The sequence below is a fragment of the Trachurus japonicus genome, chromosome 11, assembly GCF_045865225.1.
Source record: "Trachurus japonicus isolate A0001 chromosome 11, Traja_1.0".
In the NCBI taxonomy this organism is placed as follows: domain Eukaryota; kingdom Metazoa; phylum Chordata; class Actinopteri; order Carangiformes; family Carangidae; genus Trachurus; species Trachurus japonicus.
The window spans coordinates 10,458,902-10,484,501 of record NC_140917.1 but is presented as its reverse complement, the minus strand read 5'-3'; the positions used below and the strand labels follow the sequence as shown (position 1 = coordinate 10,484,501).

General features: G+C 40.9%; 2 protein-coding genes across 2 annotated transcripts in view; both read left to right on the top strand.

The window, feature by feature from the left end:
* The first annotated feature begins 3,946 nt into the window (after positions 1-3,946).
* Positions 3,947-8,825, top strand: LOC146978236 (H-2 class I histocompatibility antigen, Q10 alpha chain-like). The gene is made up of 8 exons (XM_085790924.1): positions 3,947-4,117; positions 6,273-6,545; positions 6,774-7,064; positions 7,270-7,554; positions 7,762-7,893; positions 8,298-8,381; positions 8,581-8,604; positions 8,734-8,825. The coding sequence occupies exons 1-8, from the start codon at positions 4,060-4,062 to the stop codon at positions 8,736-8,738; spliced, it is 1,152 nt and encodes a 383-aa protein (XP_085647050.1). The 5' UTR covers positions 3,947-4,059; the 3' UTR covers positions 8,739-8,825.
* Positions 8,826-12,321: 3,496 nt separating this feature from the next.
* Positions 12,322-25,600, top strand: part of LOC146978227 (major histocompatibility complex class I-related protein 1-like) — a 246,574-nt gene continuing 233,295 nt past the window's right edge. The window contains exon 1 of the mRNA XM_085790919.1: positions 12,322-12,534. Coding sequence (XP_085647045.1) covers positions 12,477-12,534 — 58 coding nt within the window. The 5' untranslated portion in view covers positions 12,322-12,476. The remainder of the gene's footprint in view (positions 12,535-25,600) is intronic.

Sequence of the window (25,600 nt, the reverse complement as noted above, 5' to 3'; positions counted from 1 at the left end):
CGACATGAATTGATACCCGCTGTGTCCAAACGATATCATTCGATCAACTGAATCAAACAAAGCCAGAACGTCCTTCCACTCCTCGAAGGTTCGCGCATGCACATCTCCTAACCACTTAGGACATCCCTCAAGGTCTCTTAAATATCTGGAGGAGTAGGAGTGATTCTTTTACTTGGAAAAAGTTGATAAATAGCTTTTACTCTTAAATTTGAGAGTAGGACTTAATTGCGCAAATTCTCAGCACTTAAGACGAAAATGGCACTCTAAGACGCTTGATAAATACGGCCCCTGATATGTACAGTTTAATATAGAGTTTTTGCATATTTGTCACACTTAAATGTTTCAGATCATCAAACCAATTTTAATAATAGACAAAGAAAACCTCAGTAATTTTCCATCCTCGGTAGCAACAAATGCAATTAAGTGTTTGTGATCACTGGGAATGGGTCTTCGACATCGCTGTGGAATTTTAGGTAGAGAGAAGAATTCACGGTTCCATCAGTTATGGGAAGTCGTCCCGGCCCGGCCGCTTTCCGCAGCCAAACTGGCCGGGGAAAGGTGACCCTGACTGGCCAGACTGGACATATAATCTCTCCACCTAGTCCTTGGTCTTCCACTTGAACTCAGGTCAAACATGAAAGTGTTTTGTGTGAAATGTTTTCATTTATTCTTTTTCATTTTTTTCTTTTGCTAAAAAAATGCACTTTTCTGCTCAATGAAAATACAAATTAAACCTCATTTTTACAGTCATGCTCCATGGCTCATGATGACCATACAGTAAGTGAGGGTAGGTAGCCTACTGACAGATAGATCAAGAGCTTTGTCTCTTTTGACTCGGCTCTCTTTTTGTTATGACTGTGTAGTACAGCGATTGCAATACCGCTCTCGCTCCAGTTTCATTCTGACTCCTTAATAAATGAGATTCAGATATAAGAATAAAAGAAGAAATTAAGTGCAATCATGGATGATCACCCTTGAATTTGGTTTATCAAATACAATAGATATGTGATTGTTAGGAAACACTGGGTTGTAGCTACGTTAAATTAGAGCTTTGGACTGAATTGTATTTTTTTAATTGTCTTTTTTTTTACTCATAAGCTATGAAATATGAAAGTGTTTTGTGTGAAATGTATTCATTTACTCTTTCATTTTTGTTGTATTTGCTAACAAAACGACACACTTTTTCTGCTCGCTGAAAAGACAAATTAAACATTTTTTTCAACAAAGTTGTGAGATTGTGTGTGATTTCATGCCTATGCACATTAAACTATATTTAGGATGTAAACAATTTGGGCAAGCTGAATTGTAGCTGCGTATTGAAGCTGTGTAACTATACTTTTAACCCACATGATATTAAATATGATATTTTAACTTACATTTCAATCACATGGTTTTTTTAATACACACCTGAATTAACCTGAATTAGATCACATGATTTACTAAATGCTCAAGTAGCCCACAACAACCCACACGACATGGACACATGACACGACGAGCTCACCGGCTCCTTCTTCTTTTTAAGAAGTAAGAAGTCTCAGTCCTGCGGTCTCCAAAGCCCAGTGTCTCCAAACCGTCTTCACATACTACTGCTCCCCTCTCACCATCCTGAGAGTGCCACCAATTTTGCCTCCAACTTTCTTATAGGCTATTTTATTATTATTTTTTATTCATGTTGTTGTCTTGTTTGATTATTGTCTGGTTCTGTTGTCTCTATTATCCTGTGTCATACTGTATGTCACTCATCTTGAACAATAAAAGAGAGAGGGAAGTAACCTTTTAATGTCATTTGGGTTTTTTAAAAAAGCATTTGAGAAGCTGAGACCACTACTGAGCCATAACAATAAAGGACTTAGATGATTAAAACGGATGATATAATCCATTTAGCAGTGAAGGAAGAAAAAAGCAGTCGCTCAACTCATAGCCTTGATGTAGAAAAAGTATATATAATTTATTAAAAAAGGGACCGACGTTTCGACCTCACACAGGTCTTCCTCAGGGTGTACTGGCACAGAACACTGATGATGCAAGTGGCACTGCTGTTTTGATAAACATGAAAAAGTTTTTTTGACCCTCTCTTTTTCTGACTGCATTTTTTTGACTGTACTTGACAATACATGCTCAACGTCGTTTTTTGGTTCTGCTAGATACTTTATTTACCCTCTGGAGTTTTGTTTTCTCATATTTCTCCACAGTTTCTATATCGTTTATAGCAGACACCCTTTCCTACTAATTGTTATTCATCCCTTTCATTTGATTGGGTCTCGTAGCCTACATAGACATTTTTGCATACAATTTTATGTATTTTGTGTTGTGGCTGTACTTTTTGAATTTTTTTGGCACCACATTATGGTGGTGTCCATAAGATTTTCTATATATTTGTTATATTATTGTTGGTGGCATACATTGTGATAATAAGTGATGAGGTTACCCTGTTTATACTGATATTGTCTTGGCTCGACTGTGGGTGGACACGCCCCCCTCGAGCCCCACACACCTGTACCCAGTGTGCGAAATACCCATCAATATTCGGGGGGGTCCCTAACTCGCGATTGTTGCGCAATACCGTTATTTTTTTTTTTCTTTTTATAAAGTAGGACTATAACATTACAATAAGCCAAGAAAATTAGCCTATAGCCTAAAAAGGAGAGGCAAAGTTGTGCATTACAATGCAGAAAGTAATTGACGATAAATAGACGATAATTCAAATAAATAAAAGACAATAATTGGCACCACACTGGCGCACTTGAACAATGAATAAATGCCAGGTATAGGAGACTGGCGCGCGATCAGGGCAATGCAGAAACGAATAGACAATAAATAAAATACAACAATTAAAATGAATGAAAGACACCAAACTCGTGCACTCGAATAACAACCAACTGTATAAATCTGGAGATCGGAGACTGACGTGCACCGATCATGTAACCTTATCTAACCATCCATCTAGCAAATACGTTTAAACACAGCATTGAACACATCCACAAATCACATTCGTATAACGGGCCATCATGAAAATTGAAAAGGCACAGACAAATAGCTCACAACAGGCACCTGGCCAAACAACACCACTGGGGGTTCAGGCCATAGTATGCTGAAGCAGGCTAGCCTCTTACCTTCAGTTATTTTCCTGCCTTAATGTCAAGCCAAGGGTTGCGGTATTTCCATTACCCCACCTGCTTAGGTGTAAAAAAAAAAAAAAAAAAAAAGAAAGAAAAAGAAAAGCGGCCAATCACCAGTGCTAGCAGCAGGGGCTGCGGCTACGTCTTCAGAGCACTCTGCCTCAACTTCACTTTCTTTGGCAGAGGGTGGAGAGGAACGGGATCCTCTGTTCTGATAGCGAGTGGGCTCGACTCCTGCGCTGGGCTGGCGCACATGGCTAATTTGCATAATGCGCAGGTGACATGGTTCAGCTTAATGTTAAACGAATAAATGTTTTGAATTATGAATACTGGACATGGTGATCTTAAACACATTTAATTGACCACAATAAAATTATTGTATTATATTATATTATTTATTTTTTTGACAAGATTGAGACCCCCCTCAGATTTTGCTTTTGAGTCTTTCAGGGGGTCTCAAGGGGTTAATCGGGGGGGTCCGACCCCCCCAAACCCCCCCGTATTTCGCACTATGCCTGTACCTATTTATCCCCTCATCAGTGTTCTGTGCCAGTACACCCTGAGGAAGACCTGTGTGAGGTCGAAACGTCGGTCCCTTTTTTAATAAATTATATACCTTTTTCTACATCAAGGCTATGAGTTGAGCGACTGCTTTTTTCTTCCTTCACTGTTTTTGTTCCGGCTGTCAGCTCCTCTTCAATTCTGGTGTGCGCTCCTACCACGTTCTTTTCAATAATCCATTTAGCAAAAATAAAATATAAAATAAGTCGTTGAAAGTGGGAGGCGTCTTTAGTAGAGCTTCACTTTACGAGCGACATTGAACGTACCAAACAGACAGAGAAGCAGGAAACGAACACGGAGCAAAGATCCCTGACCTGGGGTCGGGTAAAACAACAAAAAGGAGTTTTAGAAGGAGTAAAGAGACGCTGTTCTGGCCATCATGAAGCTTTTCATCGCGATCTTTGTCCTTCTCGGGACAGGGTTGACGGTAAACAGCGGTAAGTGAAGACTTTTTGGCCACGTTAATGTTAAAGTGCGTCACGTTAAAAGTGAAAGTAAACGGCTGTTGTTTATGACGTCTTTAAAAATTCAGACTTCTGCTTTGTTTTTTTGAGTTGAGAATGTAATTATATCGACGATAAGCTGTTGACTTGTTTTGAAATGTGTAAGTATTAGCCTACCTTGTCCTCCTGGTACATTAAACAGCCAGAGAAGAGGAAATTAATCGAATAAATGTGAAAATAATATCAAACCAAAATGTCGTCGATGCTGCAAACGAAACCAGCGCAACGCGGTCGTTAGCCTCTATGATGGAGCTCATTTCGCCTTTCTAAATATTAAATCTAAAACAAGAATATGTTGGATAAGAAATGTATTAGGCTATATTAGCACAATGGAATGGGGTCTGTTTTGTTTGCTTGAGGATTTACAAAAGCAATTGGTGGAATATAAAAAAAAAAGTTGTCTGTTAAAGTTGATTTCAACTATCCATTATACACATGAAGTGAAGACAATATGGATAAACATTTAAAGTGTTTTGAAGCAATCTTGTAGCAGAATGATGATGACTGGTATCAGATGTAAAGGTCCTACACGAGGAGTTTTGGAAAGTTCATCCATATTAATATGAGACTCTTTTATAACCAAAAGCAAACTCCTCGGGGTCTCTTTAATAGAAATGATTATAAAATGTATTTAATTTTGTTTATGTTTTTTCTTTTTTAATTTTCTATGTTTCAAATTATCACTACTTATTGATTTCAACTGGAACCTGAATCCATAAGAGGTTACATTAGCTGTTCTAGGTGTTTTCCGAGAAGCCCACATAAGGAAATGCGACGCCATTACACGCTGTTGAGGTCTTTGGCTCGACTTCAAAATACCACCCTTTGACTGTCGCTGAGGTGGATGGACAGCATTGTTGAGATATCTCTTATGACTCTTAGCCTATAAGTTGTGTTAGCTTCATTGGTACCAGATGATTAATAGAAACGTTTTTTTAAAATACATTCTCTGTGCGTTCAAGTTATCACTACTTATTAATTTAAACTGGAAACTAATTTTACTAAGTCGTTGTAGGTGTTTCAAGTACACATGGAAACGCAACGCCATTACACTGTCCTGTAGTCTTTGGCTCGATTTAGGAACGCCACCCTTTGAATGTTGCTGAAGTGCACAGACAGCATTGTTGAGATATTCTTATGACAGGTCACAATCATAACTTTGGTTTCCTCATTCTAGTCTACTTGCCAGCCCATAGGGCCCCATTGTGAACCCGGAAATGTTGAGTACCCCAAAGTTTTATGTTAGAAATATATAGTATGGGTCCCCAGTATTCAGAAACTGCCGGATGCTAACTTATATATATTGGGCAATTAGCACAATTTACATAATTAGCATAAATTACCATAGTTTCCTATATGGGCAATATTTCTGCAAAATTGACTTGGCTGATCTGGGCAATATTGGAGTGGTTTTAGGGGTTATTGATGATGCTGAATCCATTTCTGACATTTTCAAAATTCAAAATGGCTGTCTAAACCGGTAGTGACCAGATTTAAACCGCCAGTGGGCCGATTTTGATGGATTTCAATCTGGTCCCTTCCGGTTTAGACAGCCATTTTGAATTTTGAAAATGTCAGAAATGGATTCAGCATCATCAATAACCCCTAAAACCACTCCAATATTGCCCAGATCAGCCAAGTCAATTTTGCTGAAATATTGCCCATATAGGAAACTATGGTAATTTATGCTAATTATGTCAATTGTGCTAATTGCCCAATATATATAAGTTAGCATCCGGCAGTTTCTGAATACTGGAGACCCATACTATATATTTCTAACATAAAACATTGGGGTACTCAACATTTCCGGGTACTCATTTTTGGCAAGTAGACTATTCTGTGGTGCTTGGTGAGGTAAATGTTTGAATAGTTTTAACTTTCCATTTGATGTTCGACGATTGCTCATTGATTAAAACCTTAAAGGCATGTTTCAAGTGTTTTAATTCAACCAGAGCCTAAATATTTGGATGCATTTTCGGAAAAAAGATACTTAAATGTTCATTCAAAACCTGTGAATCAAATCTATTAGTCCTGATAGATAGACCTTGTGTAATAAATATTTTTTCTGTTCTTCCTGTGTGATTTCCAGAGAAACATTCCCTTTCCTACATCTACACGGCCCTCTCAAAACCAGTAGGACTCCCTGGTATCCATGATTTCACAGCCATGGGTCTGATGGACGACAGGTTGATCGACTACTTTGACAGTGAACACCAGAGGAAAGTTCCCAAGCAGCCATGGATGGAAGAGAAGCTTGAGGCTGATTACTGGGAGAAAGGCACACAGTCCCGCCAGAGCAAGCAGCAGTGGTTCAAAGTCAACATTAAAATCCTGATGGATCGAATGAGACAGAATGAAACAGGTAAGATGTGTGAAACATAGTAATAGGTAATGGTGCTTATTTGCTCAATTGTTTGGCCACATTTGTTGAAACCAATAATATTTTATGAGATCTTGTAATGTGTCCTGTTGGTGATTTCCCTCAATGTTTAACCAGCAAACCTCTGTGTCATCATATTATAATTATTTATGTATATGTTTATGTACTTTTTTTGTTGTTAACAATATGTCTTACTGCTCTGTCCCATAGACATCCATGTCCTTCAGTGGATGCACGGCTGTGAGGGTGATGTTCAGCCCGACGGCAAGTTAAAGTTTGTTCGTGGCATGGACATGTACAGCTATGATGGCGCCAACTTCCTGTCCTTCGATGACGCCAACTCTGTCTGGGTGGCTCCAACTAATGCAGCTCTGGAGACCAAGAGAAAGTGGGACAATGTCCAGGTCCTGAAAGAATACACCAAAGGCTACCTGGAGAATGAGTGCATGGATTGGTTGACCAAGTTCATGAGTTATGGAGAGAAACAGCTGAAGGCTGCCTGTAAGAAAGATTTCTCTAACAATTAATGATGAATTTGGTAACTTAACTTGGACATCCACAAGGTTGTCTACTTATGGCCATTTCCATAACTATTATATTTGTTAAGGAACGTAAGACCTAAAATCCATGTTGGAACTCAAGTCATAATCAAACTTGATGGAACACCATATTCAAAAACCATGATCTTGATGTTTTCTCTTTGCAGCTAAACCTGAGATCCACCTGCTTGCAAAGAGCTCAAAGGTTAAGACCAATGTCATTTTGACGTGCCTGGCAACCGGTTTCCTCCCAAAAGAAATCACACTGCGGATCAAAAGAAACGGCCGTATCGTTGAGATCGAAGATGGATTAAAATCCTCAGGTGTTCGTCCAAATGGAGATGAAACCTTCCAGAGGAGAGACAGCGTGGAGATTTTGAGAAGTGACAAGTCTACATACACCTGTGAAATCACCCATGAGGCTTCAGGAGTATATGTTGAGAATGCATGGGGTAAGAACATGCTTGTTACTGTTTGCATATGTCAACATTTCTGTATTGAAGATGATAAGAACTGTAATGTAAATTAGGTTTACAATACAATATTAAATATATGTCCAAAGCCAGAACACTCAAGACTAGATGTCCCTGAAGGAGAATCTAGGTTTACCTTCAGTTGAGAGTTTAAAATATTAATCTTGATTGTTTTCTGTGTTTTAGATCACATACTTCTTGATGCAGAGTCTGGAGGAAATGGAGCTGTGATTGGTGTAGCCGCGGGTGTGGTGGTCCTCTTGGTTGTTGTTGTTGCTGTTGCTTTGCTGGCTGTGTTGATTAAGACTGGAAAACTTGGTAAGTGTACACACAGTGGTCAGTATAATAATAATAAACTTTATTTATAGAGCACTTTTCATACATAAAAAATGTAACACAAAGTGCTTTACATGTTTAAAAGTTAAAAGGTAATAAACACCTCTCAATAAGTTGCAATACAGTGTAGGTGGTTATTTGTTTCAAAGGTCAGTCATTATTTTATCATGGATGTTAGAGTTCATATTGATTCATAGTCCTGTCAATCATTGAACAGGAAAGGGCTTTCTTACCCTTCATAAACTGAGCTGAGCTGAGGTTCACACAGCTCACAGACTCTTACATGAGTTTGTCCTGGAACCTGTACTGCAAAGGAGGCTCAACATAGCCAGGCTTTGTGTTCATGATGTGTCACCATTTTGTCCTTTGTGTATGTGTTGGTGTAGGGAAGAAGTCCGGTTGTCCTGACTCCAAGTCTACAGGCAGTTCCAACTCTGGAGAGCAAACTAAACCCCTAAATCCAAGCACAGGTAACCATGCAGTATTGTTGTTCATTCTGACCTCATTAATATGGAGAGGGTTCACAATTATTAGATCCAAATTAGTGATATGCTTAAATATGGCCAGCCTCGCCCAGAAAAGGTCTGCTATGTGTTTACTATTTATTCCTGATCCCATGAACATACACTATGTTCATACATAACAAAATGCCTTTTCTTTCCTCCACAGGGTCAAGTGACTCAGGTGTCTGTGGTAAGTGTCTTTGTGGAATTACTAAAAGCGTTTTCCAAAAATGCCTTCAAGTGATAGCAAATACACAAAAAATGCATTTAAAAAAATCATTAAATAAAGAAAGTAACACATCTGTTATTTTTTCTTCAGCATAATGGTCCAGCCAACAAGAACTCAAGCCCGAACAATCATGACCTCAAGAAATGGGATGGTGTTCTCATGATCTGAAGTTTCTGCAAATATCAACCAATCTACCATTACAACAGATTGACAGTGGGTAGACATTGAAAACCATGAAAAAAATGAAATTGATGGTGGTGGATTTGTACCTACAGTTGTCAGGCTTTTTAATTCCTCTGCAAATGGTAGATGAGCTGACAGACAAATGAATTTCCCTTTTGGGATTAATTAAGTAATTTGTATTGTATCGTTAAAAGTATGCAAATAAGCAAGTTGTCCACTGCATTTCTAGAGGTTTTTGGAACGACTGTCTCAACATTTAAGGATGACAATGAGAACATAAATGGAAAAAAGAACCACTGCTTTGGGCAATGTTGAAGTGAAGTCAATCCAAACAGGACAATATAGGGATGGGTTTTTAACTTGAGAAGGGTAATTAACTGGTAATTGATTAAATCATGTACGTATGTTTGCTTATTATTGTTAATGGAATGGAACATAGAAGTCCTGCTGCTGTTTTTTATGGTCACAACACTGCAGTCCTATGCTTTTTTTATTCATAATGTTGCTTCAGTGGAAAGGTTTGTCAAACTGGGTGGGATGGTGGGAGGGGCGGGATGGTTAAAAGAGTAAGATTATGTTAAGATGTATTTATCAAGCTTCTTAGATTTCCTCCTAAGAACACTGCTAAGAGTTGACTTATGAGTAAAAACAATTCTTTGCTGAAACCTGTACTTAAAAGTTAGTTATTCACACTAGTAGCAAAGTGTAGGACGGAAACTTAAGTGTCAGTCTCAGAGCTGACTTAAGACAGTACTATGTGCCGTAAAACCAATTTTAGATGACATCACTCGTCTATATGACCAATCGCTGAATGGAATGCCTTATCCAAAAATATAGAAATATCTCAGTCAATAGACGAATAGTCGATGGGAGTGTATCCAATCATATTTTAACCCTAACCCTTTTGACAATAATCTACAAAATAATACAAAATATACACATTGGGATAATCTAATCTCTCCAATTCATTATAGGGGACCTATTATGCTTCCAGCTTTTTAGGCTTAAAAATATGATGATGAAAAATTGATAAAAAGCTACTCTTAAGTTTGAGAGTAAGACTAAATTTGACAAATTCTCAGCACTTTAGACTAAAATGGCACTCAAAGGCGTTTGATAAAGAGTTTTTGTCACATTTGAAAGTTTTAGATCATCAAACCAATTTTAATAATAGACAAAGAAAACCTCAGTTTCCACCCTTGGTAGCAACAAATGCAATCAAGTGTGTGTGATCACTGGAAATGAGTCACTGTGGAAATTTAGGTAAAGAGAAGAATTCATGGTTCCAAGTCGTCAAGGCTCAGCCGCTTTGCACAGCCAAATTGGCCGGGGAAAGGTGACCCTGACTGGGGAATACCGGGATGTTCCTATAGGCCAGACTGGACATATAATCTCTCCACCTAGTCCTTGGTCTGCCACTTGAACTTAGGTCAAACAATAAAGTGTTTTATTTGAAATGTTTTCATTTTTTCTTTTGCTAAAAAAAATGCACTTTTCTGCTCCATGAAAATACAAATTAAACCTAATTTTTACAGTCATGTTTCATGGCTCATCATGACCATAGGCTAGGGTAGGTACAAAGACTGACCGGTAGATCAAGAGCTTTGCCTTTTGACTCGGCTCTCTTTTTGTCACAGCGATTTGCAATACCGCTTTCGCTCCAGTTTCATTCTGACTCCTTAAAATGAGATTCATATAGAAGAATAAAATAAGAAATTGAATGCAATCATGGAGCATCCACCCTTGTGCCTTGAATTTGGTCTTTTAGATATGTGATTGTTAGGAAACACTGGTTTGTCTGTTAAATTAAGGCTTTGCACTAAATTGTATTATCTTTATTTTTTAAATTTTATGTGTTTTGTGTTTTTTTTACTGATAAGCTATATATGAAATATTAAAATGTTTTGTGTGAAATGTATTCATTTACTCGCACTGCACTTTCTGCTCACTGAAAAGACAAATGAAACATTTTTTCAGCCAAGTTGTGAGATTGTGTGTGATTTCATACCATGCACATTAAACTGTATTTAGGATGTAGCCTAATTAAGAATTTGGGGAAGCTGAATTGAAGCTGTAGAGGTTGAATGTGGTTTTGTGAACAATCACTTGAACTCGTAAGTCAGTTTTTCATAACTGCCTCTGAACCTTGAGAGGTTATTTTAAAGTAGGCTGATAGTTTGTGATGTGTGTCACCACCAGCGTCTCTCACCCTGAACAAAGTTCATCTTCACTCGAGGTGTTCGTCTTCGTCTCCAGGTCCTAGTTGTATTTTATTTTGTCGTCCATTAACACAGGGTCGGTCCGTCCACCAGAGCTCCAGAGGAATCCCCACTGTCAGTCAGTCCGTTTGTAAAATTTCATGAGTCGCTACATCATTAAAAATTGTTGTCATTGTTTACTGTCAGAATCAAATAATTTAAGACATTAACATCTTCCACAATCTTGAAAGGAAAGCATGTATGGATCAAAATAATTGGTCACAGTCTGACTCATGTGATTTAGCCTACACACTAATAAGTGGCCCTGTGAGGTTTACTTGAAAGGGCAGCTTGCTTCAGAAGATAGAACTGAAAGTCACTCAGTGACCAAGATTCAGCTTTCTTTCTCTTCTTTCCTTTTATTTTGAAAAGTCATCAAGGCCAAGCACAGGTGAAAAAACATTTAACCACAAATAGAAGTTAAAGAAAAATGTAACCCAAGAAACCATAATAAGTCAATATAACCTAAAAATCAAGTACTTAATTTTTAATCTTGAAAATAAGTAGAAAATATCCACATTTACAGCACCCCAAATAAACTAAATACATTTTAAAGCACTGTTCCATGATGATTTTTAACCTACAACTTTAGCAGCTTTTAACTTATGTAAATACACAATCACCACACATGATAAGCAGCTTCCCCTTGGGGATTAATAAAGTTTTCTATCCTAAATAAGACATTTTACAGTAGATCATCAGATCATTCCCACCTGGTGCAGTCAACCAGCTGCCTCCAGGCTGGTAAAGACACACCCAGACCTGCCGCGACCTGCAGCTCAGCTCAACACACACTATTACTGTATGACAAAAACTATTTCCGGGAATTATATTACTAACATTATGATTGTTATTATTTATTTATTTATTATTATAGGCTATTTTATTATTATATTTATTCATGTTGTTGTCTTGTTGGATTCTGTTGTGGTTCTGTTGCCACTCTTGTCTCTATTGTCCTGTGTCATTGTGTTGACTGCATAGACTTGTTAGTCACTCATCTTGCACAATATTTTTTTAAAGAGAGAGGGAGAGAGAGAGAGAGAGAGAGACAAACTAACAAAAAAAAACCGAAAATGAACTCGCATTTGAGAAGCTGAGACCACTACTGAACAATAACAATAAAGGAATGATTAAATGAAATGATAAAAGCAGATGATCCATCTAGCAAAAGTCGTTGAAAGTGGGAGGTGTCTTTAGTAGAGCTTCACTTTACGAGCGACAGTGAACGCACCAGGCAGCCAGACGGACGGGCAGGCAGTTGACAGAGAAGCAGGAAACGAACTGACGGTTATCGCGGTTGGACACGGAGTAAAAGATCCCTGACCTGGGGTCGGGTAAAACGACGAAAAACAGTTTTAGACGGAGTAAAGAAACGCTGTTCTGGTCATCATGAAGCTTTTCACCGCGATCTTTGTCCTTCTCGGGACAGGGTTGACGGTAAACAGCGGTAAGTGAAGACTTTTTGGCCAAGTTAATGTTAATAATGTGCGTCACTTCAAAAGTGAAAGTAAACGGCTGTTGTTGTGACGTCTTTAAAAATTCAGACTTCTGCTTTGTTTTTTTGAGTTGAGAGTGTAATTATATTGATAATAAATTGTTGACTTGTTTTGAAATGTGTAAGTATTACCTAGTTCTAGTACATTAAACAGCCAAAAAAGAGGAAATTCGTCGAATAAATGTGAAAATAATCTCAAACCAACATGTCGTCGATGCTGCAAACGAAACCAGCGCTACGCGGTCGTTAGCCTCTATGATTGAACTCATTTTGCCTTTGTAAATATTAAATCTAAAATAAGAATATGTTGGGTAAGAAATGCAGTATATTACCACAATGGAAAGCAATTGTTTTTGGTTTGTTTGAGGATTTACGAAGTAATTGGTGGAATATCAAAAAAAGGTTGTCTGTTAAAGTTAATAAATTAGCTAATGATTTCAACTAAAGCTAACGTTATCCATTATAACTTACACATGAAGTGAAGACAATATGCCAGGATAAACTTTCTAAAGTTTTTTGAAGCAGTCTTGTAGCAGAACAATGACTGGTATCAGATGATTAATAGGAATTATTCTAAAAAAAAATATTTATTTATTTATTACATTTTCTTTATTGATTTCAACTGGAACCTGATACTTTTAGATGTTACATAAGCCTTTCTAGGTGTTTTCCGAGTAGCCTACACAAGGAAATGCGATGCCATTACAGTGTTTATTGCCCTTAATAGTCTTTGGCTGTACTTCAAAACACCACACTTTGACTGTTGCTCAGGTGGATCGACAGCATTGTTGAGATATCTCTTATATGACTCTTATATAAAGTTAGTAAATTGGCTAATCATTAATGTTTTCAACTATGGTGCACATGAAGTGAAGAAGATATTTAACTGCTGCTGCTTTTTTAAAAATTATTATTACTATTAAGAGTATTTATTTAGTATCTTTTTAATTAACATAGGATTTTATTTTGTATGCTTTTATTCTATTTGAATGCTCAGATTTTTTGCACTGCTTTTAATCTAGGAGGAGCACACAATTTCATCTCGTGTACACCGTACAAGAAATGACAAATAAAAAACCTTTGACCTTTGATATAAGGATAAACTTTTAAAGTCTTTTGAAGCAGTGTTGTAGTGGAACGATCACTGGTGTCAGATTATTAATGGAAACTATTTTTCAAAAAAGTTACATTCTCTATGTGTTCAAGTTATCACTGCTTGTTCATTTAAACTGGAGTCGTTATAGGTGTTCTGACTACACAAGGAAACCCAACGCCATTACACTGTCCTGTAGTCTTTGGCTTGACTTAGTTGCTGACTGTTGCTGAAGTGCAACAGACAGCATTGTTGAGATATCTCTTATGACAGGTCACAAACATAACTTTGATTTCCTCATTCTGTGGCGCTTGGTGAGGTAAATGTTTGAGTAGTTTTAACTTTTCGTTCGATGTTCAACGATTGCACATTGATTAAAATCACAAAGGCAAGTGTCAAGTGTTTTAATTCAACCAGAGCCTAAATATTTGGATGCACTTTCCAAGGTTGTGGTAAAGTAGATACTTAAATGTTCATCCAAAACCAGTGAATCAAATCTATTAGTCCTGATAGATAGACCTTGTGTTGTAAATATTTTTTCTGTTCTTCCTGTGTGATTTCCAGAGAGGCATTCCCTCACTTACATCTACACGGCCCTCTCAAAAGAAGTCAGACTCCCTGGTATCCATGATTTCACAGCCATGGGTCTGATGGACGACAGGTTGATCGACTACTTTGACAGTAAGCACCAGAGGAAAGTTCCCAAGCAGCCATGGATGGAAGAGAAGCTTGAGGCTGATTACTGGGAGAAAGGCACACAGTCCCGCCAGAGCAAGCAGCAGTGGTTCAAAGTCAACATTAAAATCCTGATGGATCGAATGAGACAGAATGAAACAGGTAAGATGTGTGAAACATAGGAAGACATTATTGGTGCTTATTTGCTTAAATTAGTGTCAATTGTAATTTTGCCACATTTATTGAAACCAGTAATGTTTTATAAGATCTTGTGATGTGTCCTGTTGGCGATTTCCCTCAATGTTTAACCAGCAAACCTCTTCATCTTATTATAATTATTAATGTATATGTTTATGTGTTTTTTTGTTGTTAAAATTATGTCTTACTGTTCTGTCCCATAGACATCCATGTCCTTCAGTGGATGCACGGCTGTGAGGGCGACATTCAGCCTGATGGCAAGTTAAAGTTTGTTCGTGGCATGGACATGTACAGCTATGATGGCGCCAACTTCCTGTCCTTCGATGACACCAACTCTGTCTGGGTGGCTCCAAATAATGCAGCTCTGGAGACCAAGAGAAAGTGGGACAATGTCCAGGTCCTGAAAGAATACACCAAAGGCTACCTGGAGAATGAGTGCATGGATTGGTTGACCAAGTTCATGACTTATGGAGAGGAACAGCTGAAGAATGCCTGTAAGAAAGATTTCTCTAACAATTACTGGTAATGATGAATTTGGTAACTTAACTTGGACATCCACAAGGTTGTCTACTTATGGCCATTTCCATAACTATTATATTTGTTAAGGAACGTAAGACCTAAAATCCATATTGGAACCCAAATCATAATCAAACTTGAGGGAACACCATATTCAAAAACCATGATCTTGATGTTTTCTCTTTCCAGCTGCACCTCAGATCCACCTGCTTGCAAAGAGCTCAAAGGTTCAGACCAATGTCATTTTGACGTGCCTGGCAACTGGTTTCCTCCCAAAAGACATCACACTCAGGATCAAAAGGAACGGCCGTATCGTTGAAAGAGAAGATGGATTAATAACCTCAGGTGTTCGTCCAAATGACGACGACACCTTCCAGAGGAGAGACAGCGTGGAGATTCTGAGAAGTGACAAGTCTTCATTCACCTGTGAAATCATCCATGCGGCTTCAAAAGTATATGTTGAGAACTCATGGAGTAAGAACATGCTTGTTACTGTTTGTATATGTCAACAAATCTGTATTGAAGAAATTAGGTTTGCAATATGGACATTATTGCAGGCTATACTGACAAAATGTCTGTGGTGACTAAAATGTTGAGTTCAATGACCTCACAAACAAAGGGTAAATATACAATATGTCCAAAACCAGAACACTGGAGAATAGATTTCAGTGAAGGATAATCTAGGTTTACTTTTAGGCCTAGTCCACACGAGCCCGGGTATTTTTGAAACCGTGAATATATGTTCCCGGTTCTATGTTCTGTCCACAAGCAACCGCGCTTTTGGAACACTGAAACCATGGTCTTTTGAAACCGCAGTCCAGGGTGGGGTTTTCAGCCGGGGTTGGTTTGCAGCGGGTGCATGTGGACACGGCAAACGCAATTGTTTCTCTCGTTTACGTCATAGCGCCACATGTGCAGGAGTTGACGTGAGCTCACAAAAATGGAGGTGACAAAGTGGATCTTGTTTATTGGCATGCTCTCAGCTTCATGTTTGACTTTATTTATACGGCTTTATAGGCTTTAGACAAACGATTCCCCCTTGCGCGTCGCCATTGTTTCTAAATTTATGTCATGAAATATTAGCATAATAGAGAAACATATCCATAACATATACTAAATTTAGTACATGGAATAGAAATGATGTTGAATGAAGAAAACCGAACATTAAATTAATATATGTGTTCTGTGTTTTAGATCATGTACTTCCAGAGACTGGAGGAGATATGACTGGTCCAGCAGCTGCGGGTGGGGCGGTGGGGGGCGTCTTGGTTCTTGTTGGAGTTGTGCTGGTTGTTTTGTACTTTCTGGGCATTATTGGTAAGTGCAGTACACACACAGTTGTCAATATAATAGGTATACCTAGCCACAACTAATACTGTTTGATAAAACAGCTTCAATAAATTCTCCTTTTTTAGAAAATGTATTATGTTGAGAAACGACAATATATTTTCACTTTTTTCCACCTTACTTACATCTACTTTGAAACTTTTTAAATACATTTAAGATAAATTATTTACTATTTCAGTTATACAATTATGTAAATGAAAGAAAGGGAAAAAAACAGCTGTAAAAATTGTTTCTCTCTCTCTGTGTTTGTGCAGGCCCTAAGTCCAGTGGCAGTTCCTCTGCATCTATTGCCCCCTCTGACGAGAGTAAATCACTCAAAGGTAATCATGCACTGTTAAGTACTGTAAAGACTGTATTAAAACAAGGTATATTTGCTTATTCTCACCTTATTAATTTGAAGTGGGTTAAATTAGACAAATTTTTCTATGCACAGATTTGTCTTTAGTGTATTTAGGGTTTATTTTATTTTTCTCTGTATGTATTTACTGTATTTGTAATTGTATGTGCTGGACCCCAGGAAGAATATCCATTGCTCATATAATGAAGCAATGGCTAATGGGGATCCATTATATTACATGTACAGATACACTACATACATACAAAAATACTCTTTCTTCCCTGCACATCTTCGACCAAGTCTTATCAGCAAAGGTAGTGCTGACTCTGGTTGTGGTTGTTTGTCCGGCATCAGGGTTAAATTGGCAGCTTTTAGATTAGTCAAAGTGACATGGGTTAAACCGGTTTAAATATATTTTGGAACCACTGACCTGTAATCAGGCACAGTGAGTGATTTCCATTCTTCACTTGAATGCAGTTGACAGCCCTGATTTCATTTTTTGTAAAGACTTTTGAATTGTATTCAATTTAGAATAAATGAGACCAGCACAAAGTACTTAAGGTTTATTACTGCATCATACATTCTAAAATCTGTTTTCTTTTCTGTCTTTTTTCAAAGACTCTCCCGACAATGCCAGTACTGACTCCGGTCGCGGTAGCCCTGGTAAGTATCTTAGTTGTATGAACAAATGGACAGCCGGATATGGTACATTTTATGGGACTATTTCAGCAGCAGAGTCATGCACAATTTATTATTAGCAAACAAAAGACACATAAACACACTACCCAGAAAAGGAAGTACTACATCCTAACCTGTAAAACCAACCTATGTATTCAGATTCAGTCTTTTTTTTCCTCCTCGTGAGTTTTAAGTGGCAGCTTTCAGATCAGCAGTAATAAAATGAGCCAAACTGGTTTAAAATGTTTTATGTGAAGTTGACAGTCCTGATTTCAGTTATAAGATCATGTAAAAGAAAAATGTGATGTAAAGATCATTTCAAATTTGTTGACTGCAGTCATCAATTTTTCCTTTATGTATGTGTTTGTGTAGATCCTCAGAGTGACAACACCAGCAACGCCTCCAATGGAAGTGATCCGCCCCATGGTAATCATGCAGTTACATTATTGAATACTGTATTAAATTAATAAGGTATTTTTTATTGATTCTAACCTTATTGATTTGAAGACCGAGCTCAATTAACTTAGGCCACGTCCACACGAAAACACTGCTTCACCCAAAACGATCTTTTCCTTGTTCAGTTTGAAAAAAATGTCTGTAAACACGGCATCGTTTCCAGTAAGGATGGGCATCGAAAACCGGTTCCTCTTCAGAACCGGTTCCAACTTGAATAAATTCTTGGGATCATGTTTTTTTTTTGCAAATGCGCGAGTTTCTGAACCAAACAACACACACTGTGTTCGGGTCAGAACGAAGCAAACATGGCGTCGAGGCAGAAGCTGAGTGATGTGACAGCATGTCGCACCTATGGCACACACACACCTGTGTGCGTAACCCGGCCGACACTGTGTAGTGTGGACATGTGGGCTGCTCTCACGTCAGGAGTTGATGTCGCTGTTTACTGGATTGTTATTTTTGCGAGCCTCTCCCAGTCGTGACCCGACGCCCGAAGGTCGGGCCGGTGTGTTCCTGGCTTTAGTTGATTAGCTCCAGGTGTTTTACAGTTGTTCTACCTGGAGCCGATCGCTAGGTTACACAGCGCCCACAAAGACCTGTTATTACCGGACTGAACCAGAGATTAATTACGTTACGTTTTAATTCAATCATCATTATAAATGAGGGTGCTTAATGTTTATATCACATGTCACTGTTTGTTCTCACAAAATAAAGTTAGTGACGTGTCTGCGTAGAGCGGAGCTGCTGACAGATGCAGCTGACAGTGACGTTTCCTCATCACTAAACCTGTGAGCCACCTAATGCCCTCTACACACTGCGATTTTAGCAGTCTTATAAGACTGTTGCATGACACACTATGCGACGTGGAATTTACAATCTTTGCTACGACGTCAAGTTTGACGTGTGCAGACTGTACGATGATCGTTCTACTGAATCGCAGGTCGCCCGCCCCCCCCCCCCCCCCCCCCTCCCCTCCCTCTTCACACACACAGACACAAGTCACCGGCACCAGTGGAGCAGTAGGCTACCGCCAGTTGTCCGTTATTTAAAAATGAAATCACGGCCTGTATTGGCAGAGAACATCACAGTGGTACCGTCACGTAATGAGAGCACATCTAAACGAGGACGAAGTCACCTCTCCCGGCGTAAACACGTCAGTATTCTCCGGTAGGCGACCGCTTCTCATCATAGTCCGCACATGGGTTTTTTTTTTTTTTTGGACAGAGTTTCACACACAACTTTTCTGATGGCTGTATGAGTCTGTCCATGTTCCTCCTCTTTCTGCGACAGTAAAAAGGAATACCTCTCCAGACATGACAAGATAAACTATTCGTTTTTTAATTTAATGACTATTTACTCGAAAAGCAGTGGTCGTCCCTGTCACCTGCGCCACTGATAGACGTCCATCAGCTGATTAGTAGACGTAGGTCGTAGCAGTTTTCTGACACTGTCAGAATTTAATCGCAGGTCGTCTTTGGTCGCAAGACGCTGACAACGGCCGTCGTAGAACCTGTCTCACTGTGCGACGTAAGACGGCCGATTTAGAGCTACGACCAAAGATTTCGCCACGATTCTCCTACGATCCGCCGTCTTTCGTCTGCGACAGCCAAAATCGCACAGTGTGTACAGGGCATTAAGGGGCGTTCACACCGGACGAGATAGACGCGAATGGAGCGGCAACTCTACATTGAAAATCAATGTAAATGGCGCGATGACACGCGATTCAGGCGGAGGCGGCGCGAATGGAGCGTCTGGTGCGATGAGACGCGGCGCGAATGAAGCGGCGCGTCTGAAGCGGCGAGAATAAAGTTGAAAATATTGAACTTTTCAGGCGGCATCGCGCCGTGACATCCAATCAGCGACGAGTTCAAGCCGACAACGTCACTTCTCTGTACGGTTGTTTACACTCAGAACAACATGAAGGAGAGAGAAGAATAGGGATGCGTAAAAACCATGAAATGGAAACATTGTTAAATTCCTCCTGTGAGCACAGCTGGCCCACAGCCACAGTGGTCTATAGTGTTTAACTCTCCAGGCAGGTCGGTTTTCACCCCCTGAAAACACCGTATCTGTCTGGACGCGACGCCAAAACGTTAAAATATTTGTCCAGATTCAAGAAAGTCGTATCCGTCTGGACGGACCCTTAATTTTTGTTCTCTATATGTCTGCTATTCTTTCAAAAGTACTTACTTCGCTCTCTCTATGTTTGTTTAGGCTCTCAGCCCAAAGCATCCATTCCATCTTGTACCGCCTCTGCAGAAACTGCTGTGCTTATGGGTAATCATACAGTTACCTAATTGAATGGTGTATTAAAGTAATAAAATATTTTTTTTGTTGATTCTCACCTTATTAATTTGAAGTGGGTTCAGAATTTCTACATTTAAATTAGTAGTGTCTTTAATAAGACCAAAGTCTTTCCAAGCACATGGTCTGGAATTTCTTTTGGATTTATTGCTGCATCTGCATACATATAAATACCACAATGTTTTTCCTTTTCTGCACCAGAACCTCTCAGAAATGGTAGTGGTGGCACTGAAGAGACTGGTAAGCAGCTTAGTTGTATGAACAATATGTCACTCCAAAATTGCCTGATAGATAAAGAAAGATGTAACACATCTGTTTACTTTTCTTTAGTTTAAGGGTCCAGGCAACAGGAACTCAAGCCAGAAGAATCATCACTTCAAGAAATGGGACAGCGCTCACATGATCTTAAGTTTCTGCAAATACCAACCAATCTACCAGATTGGCAGTGGGTAGAAATTAAAAGGGGACCAAATTGAAATTAAGTTGGCAAATAACAATCAAAAATAACAAATTATTTTAATGAGCAAGTTTTCCACTGGATTTCCAGAGGGTTTTGAAGCTAACCTCTGAACAGTTAAGAATGACACTGAGAACTTCCAGGGGGGGAAAGGAGGATATACCAATATAGGTATGGGTTTTAACTTCAGAAGACTAATTGATGGTTGTATAATGTTGCCTCAGTAAAAACCTTTTTCAAACTTGGGGGGAGGGGTTGGGTTAGTTAAAAGAGGAAGATTATGTCAAGGGCTCAAAGTCCTAGCAATATACATGTGTCTCTACTGAGGCCTTAAAGGGACAACGAGGAGTTTATATTTGGTTATAAAAAAAAGTCTCAGGTTAATGTGGATGAATCTACGTTACCCACACTTGTTAATGGGCCCATTTTCGATAAATATATTGTTTTGTCTCTATCGTTATTTTGTTATTATTAGTGGAGGCGGAGATGCTGGTCGAGCCGACCAGCGTTTCTTTACTTTCGGTTTCATGGCGAGTCATGAGAATAACGCCGCCGAATCGCCGTGGTCGGGACTACAACGGTATGTGATCGTCTTCGAACCTCTGACTTTAATTCTTGATGAATGAAAACATGAGTCTGTCTTGCGGCGGTCAAAGAATTTCACGGTGCGCGCGGAGGCTCATAAATGTAGTGTGGAAACGCTTTGCTTTTCCAAAACTCCTCGTTGTCCCTTTAATAAAGCAGATAGAGATAAATAGAAGAGAAGAAATGCAATCGTGGAGGATGACTTAAGTGCCTTTATTGTAATCTACGAGATATACTGTGTGATTATTAAGAAATAGGAAACTGGGTTTTACGGTGTAATAAGGTTTTAATCTTAGCTGTGATTTATTTCTTTATGTGTTTTTTAAGTTGTCTCTATCATTTACCGATAAGAATGCTCTTGGAATCTTAGAGTCAAATGTGGATGGTTTGTGAATTTTTTTGTCACTTACAGTAATCAGTTTTTAAAAAAAAAAATCTGTCTTTTGCTAAAAAATGCACTTTGCTTCTGTTTATTTGTGAAATCAGAAAGCCAAAATCTGTTTAGGTGTAGCTGTATAATCACTGTAAAGACAATGTTTGACATGTGAAAACGTGTCGGTTTTATCTAAAAAGTTGAAAAATAAATTAAGGCAATAATATGTTTTTGTGGACCAAAAACAGTTGAGAACTGGCACTGACTTACTTCAGGTTTTTGTACAATTTCCTTTAATATGACAAAGTTGAACACAATTTAAACAGTATCAGCTGTTTGTTTCTCTTTTCTGTTCATGTAAAATATGTTTGATTTAATGCACATTAAACTAAATAAAGGATGTAAATGATTGGGGCAAGCTGAATTGAAGCTGTGTTTAATAAACTGAATTTTAGAGGTTTGAGGTGTTGTGAATAAAAACAATCACTTGATCTATTGCGTCAGTTTCTGTGAAACCTGCTCAAAGTCACGGTTGTGCACCAGTCTGTTCACCAAGGTCTGACTTGTCATGCAGGTCATCCATTGGATCCCTACACTGAAACATTCACTGTTCGCAAACTGCAGTTAAAAAATAAACAGGAAACTGGTCTAAGAGGAATCATTAGTGTTGTTCATGTGAGCTCTTTTTTTCTGGAGTTATTTTTGTCTCATAAATACCTGTAAACGAACAGAGGGTGATGTACAAATGTTCCTTGGTTTTTACAAATAAATGTGTATTTGTAAATATATTGTATATTTGTAAATGTATAATTTTCCATTTGTAAAAACAAAAAAGCCATTTGTAAAACCCAAAATTCTGTTTGTGAAGTGTGACTGCATTTTGTGGATCACCAATCACACACACGCATCTCTTTCCTCAATGACGTATTTCTGAGACATTCCTGTCGAGATCCACACAGATCCACAAACACACTGCTGTTCTCTATCGTCTTGAGACTGTCTCTCCACTCAGTTACATATTCCATATGTACGGGATATGACCCCCGCTGCTTGTCAGGGCACGTGGATATTTCTTTAAGACACACCGGCTTGCCCGGCCACGCCCTATTGCGTAGCTATAAAGCGCCTGCGCCGGCGTGTAATCACTGATTGTTTGATCTCCACGTTGTACGTCAGGGTGCTGTGTCTCATAATCCGAGAAATTGATACTGAGAGAGGAGCAATAGATATAGCAGTGAATCCGCTTACCTGTGTGAGCTGCCGCTTACCTGTGTGAGCTGCCGGGTGGATTCACGGCGAACATCATCTGTGTGGCTGAGCCGGAGCTCTTTGGCTCCCGGGCCGGCCTTGGCAGTGTTCCCTCACCGGCGTATTGCCCGCGGCTCGCGGGCTGACGCGCCCGGCGGCGAACGTCTGTCTCCCTTCTCCAACAGTTCGAGCACTCTCACCCCATCATAAGCGTACGGTTCCCACAGGGCCGGCACGCAAAGTACACTCACAAAAGCAAATAAAAAAGCGAAGTTAGCTGCGGTGCTACAGGCTACCTGTAAACAGGAAGTGCGGTACTTCCTGTTTCCGGTCCTGGGCAGTATGGCAAGCCAGGAGGGCTATTGCTGTGTGGGCTGTGGGGTGGCCATGCCCCTAGAGGATGGGCATGATAGTTGCGTGCTTTGTTTGGGGCATGAGCATGCCTTGGCCTCAAGTGAGAAACCTCAATCATGCATGGACTGTTTTATTCTGCCCCCACATACTAGGGAGGCTCGGTGTCGTTTCTTTGCCTCAAAACGCTCAGGCCCTCAGGTTTCTGAGGGGCCGAGGCGGAAAACTGGCAGAACGGCTGCAGCTTCGGAGGGGAGGGGGGAGTCTTCAGGGGTCTGGCAGACTCCTCTGCTCCCCCTTCAGCCCATGGTGATCCGGCCTCCGCTCAGTTCTTTCCTGCCCCCGTCTTCAGGGTTGGACAGGGAGGAAGAGGCGGAGGAGGATGTGGATATAGAAACGGTCGCCTCCTCCGATGACAACGACCTCTCTTGCGCGCAGCAAACTGTGGACGACGCCACGAGGGGGGAGGTAGCTCACCGCTTTGAGGCGGTAATGAACAGGGCCTCCAGAGCTCTGGGGGTTTCCCTACCTGCAAATCCTAGGGCCACGTCCTCTAGGTTTGAGGAGGATGCAGAGGTGCGCCCTGCATCAACCCAGGTGCCCCTCCTGCTTGATTTTAAGGAACTGCTGTGTCAGCAGTTCCATTCCCCAACTTCTACCCACAAGTGGTCTGCAGCATGTCGCCGGTTTTCTGACATGCATGACAGGGACCAGGTTGCTTGTGGGACACTTCCCCCAGTGGACCGAACCCTCACCCCACTGGTTTCCCCCTCCAGCTCTATCCTTGGCAACGCCACCTGCTCCAGCAAGAACTGCAGGAGAATGGATAGTCTGCTCGCTAAGCTACATAAAGCTATGGCGGTGCAGACCCGGTTGGCCAACACTGGGGCTATTCTGTCTCTTTACCTCCGTGACTTGTCTCGGCAGGCTCAGGATGACACCAGTGTGGGGGAGGAGCTACAGACGGCCTCCTCATGCCTCTCCTCCGTGATGAAGGAGCAGGCTGAGGCAGCGGGCTGTGCTTTGGCTTCCTTCTGGGTGGCTAGGCGCCACCTGTGGCTGTCTCAATCCCTGCTGCAGCAAGAGGATAGAGACTGCCTGCTTAAGGTGCCGGTGGAACCTCCCGCTATGTTTGGGCCCCATGCTACTGCTTTGTTGCAGCAGGCACAGGAGGGCCGCCGCTGTGCAAGGGAGGTTTCAGTGGGCCTTGCCAGGCGTACCACAGACATGGTCTCGTGGTCTCAGCCGGCACCAACTCCAGTGGCACCAACTCCAGAGGCCTCAACATGGCAAGGGGATCTCAGACCTGCGTTGGAGGCTTCCCGTCGGCGTGGGTACCCCCGACGGGGCAGGAGGCGAGGACCACCTGCCAGGGCTGAGGGGTCCTCCGAGCGTCCCCCAAGGTCCTGACAGCCACCAGGCCCTGGCCAACCAGCCTCCTCCGTCTGCCTTCCGGGGTATGGTTCGACTTGGGACTCTGCCTTCGTCTCGTGGTGGAGGGACCGCCTGCACCATGGGTTCCATGGTGTGGGCGGCCCCTCTCACATGCAGCCCGTGCAGAGATGTCTGCTGGGCTTGCATTTGTGCCCGCAGGGGTCCCACGGGACCATAGTGGCGGTCCCTTGGAGGCTTCACAGGGCCCCCAGTGTCGGCGGGTCCTGGCAAACATCAACATGGGCCAGGCTCCGGCGTGTGCTGGGCGTGGCCCGACCTCACATTTATTTGTCTCCCCTCGGCCTTGCGTCTTGCAGGCTGAGTGAGCGGCCGCTCTGTGGCCAGGCTGGCCCCTGCGTCTTGCGGGGCCATTGTCGGTCTCCTTGGGTTAGTCCTGCGTCTTGCGGGCTTCCATGGCAGCCCTTTCCCTCTCAGGGTTGGCCCTAGCGCCTTGCGGGGCCTTCTCCTGTGAATTGTATATATTGTATATTTGTACATAGTTTGTGTGTGTTGCACGTTGTGGTGTGAGATTGTGGCTGCACCGTCTCCTCACGGGGTGTCTTAAAGATCTATCCCGTACATATGGAATATGTAACTGAGTGGAGAGACAGTCTCAAGACGATAGAGAACGTATGGTTACATGGTAACCTTGGTTCTCTGAGTGAAGAGACTGTCTCTCCAGTCCTTAGGCCGCTCGGAGACACGTTTCGATCAAACTATCAGTGATTACACGCCGGCGCAGGCGCTTTATAGCTACGCAATAGGGCGTGGCCGGGCAAGCCGGTGTGTCTTAAAGAAATATCCACGTGCCCTGACAAGCAGCGGGGGTCATATCCCGTACATATGGAATATGTAACTGAGTGGAGAGACAGTCTCTTCACTCAGAGAACCAAGGTTACCATGTAACCATACGATTCACCAGGAGGGGCAGTGTTGGCGAGGAGCTGAATGAAAACTAACGAAGAA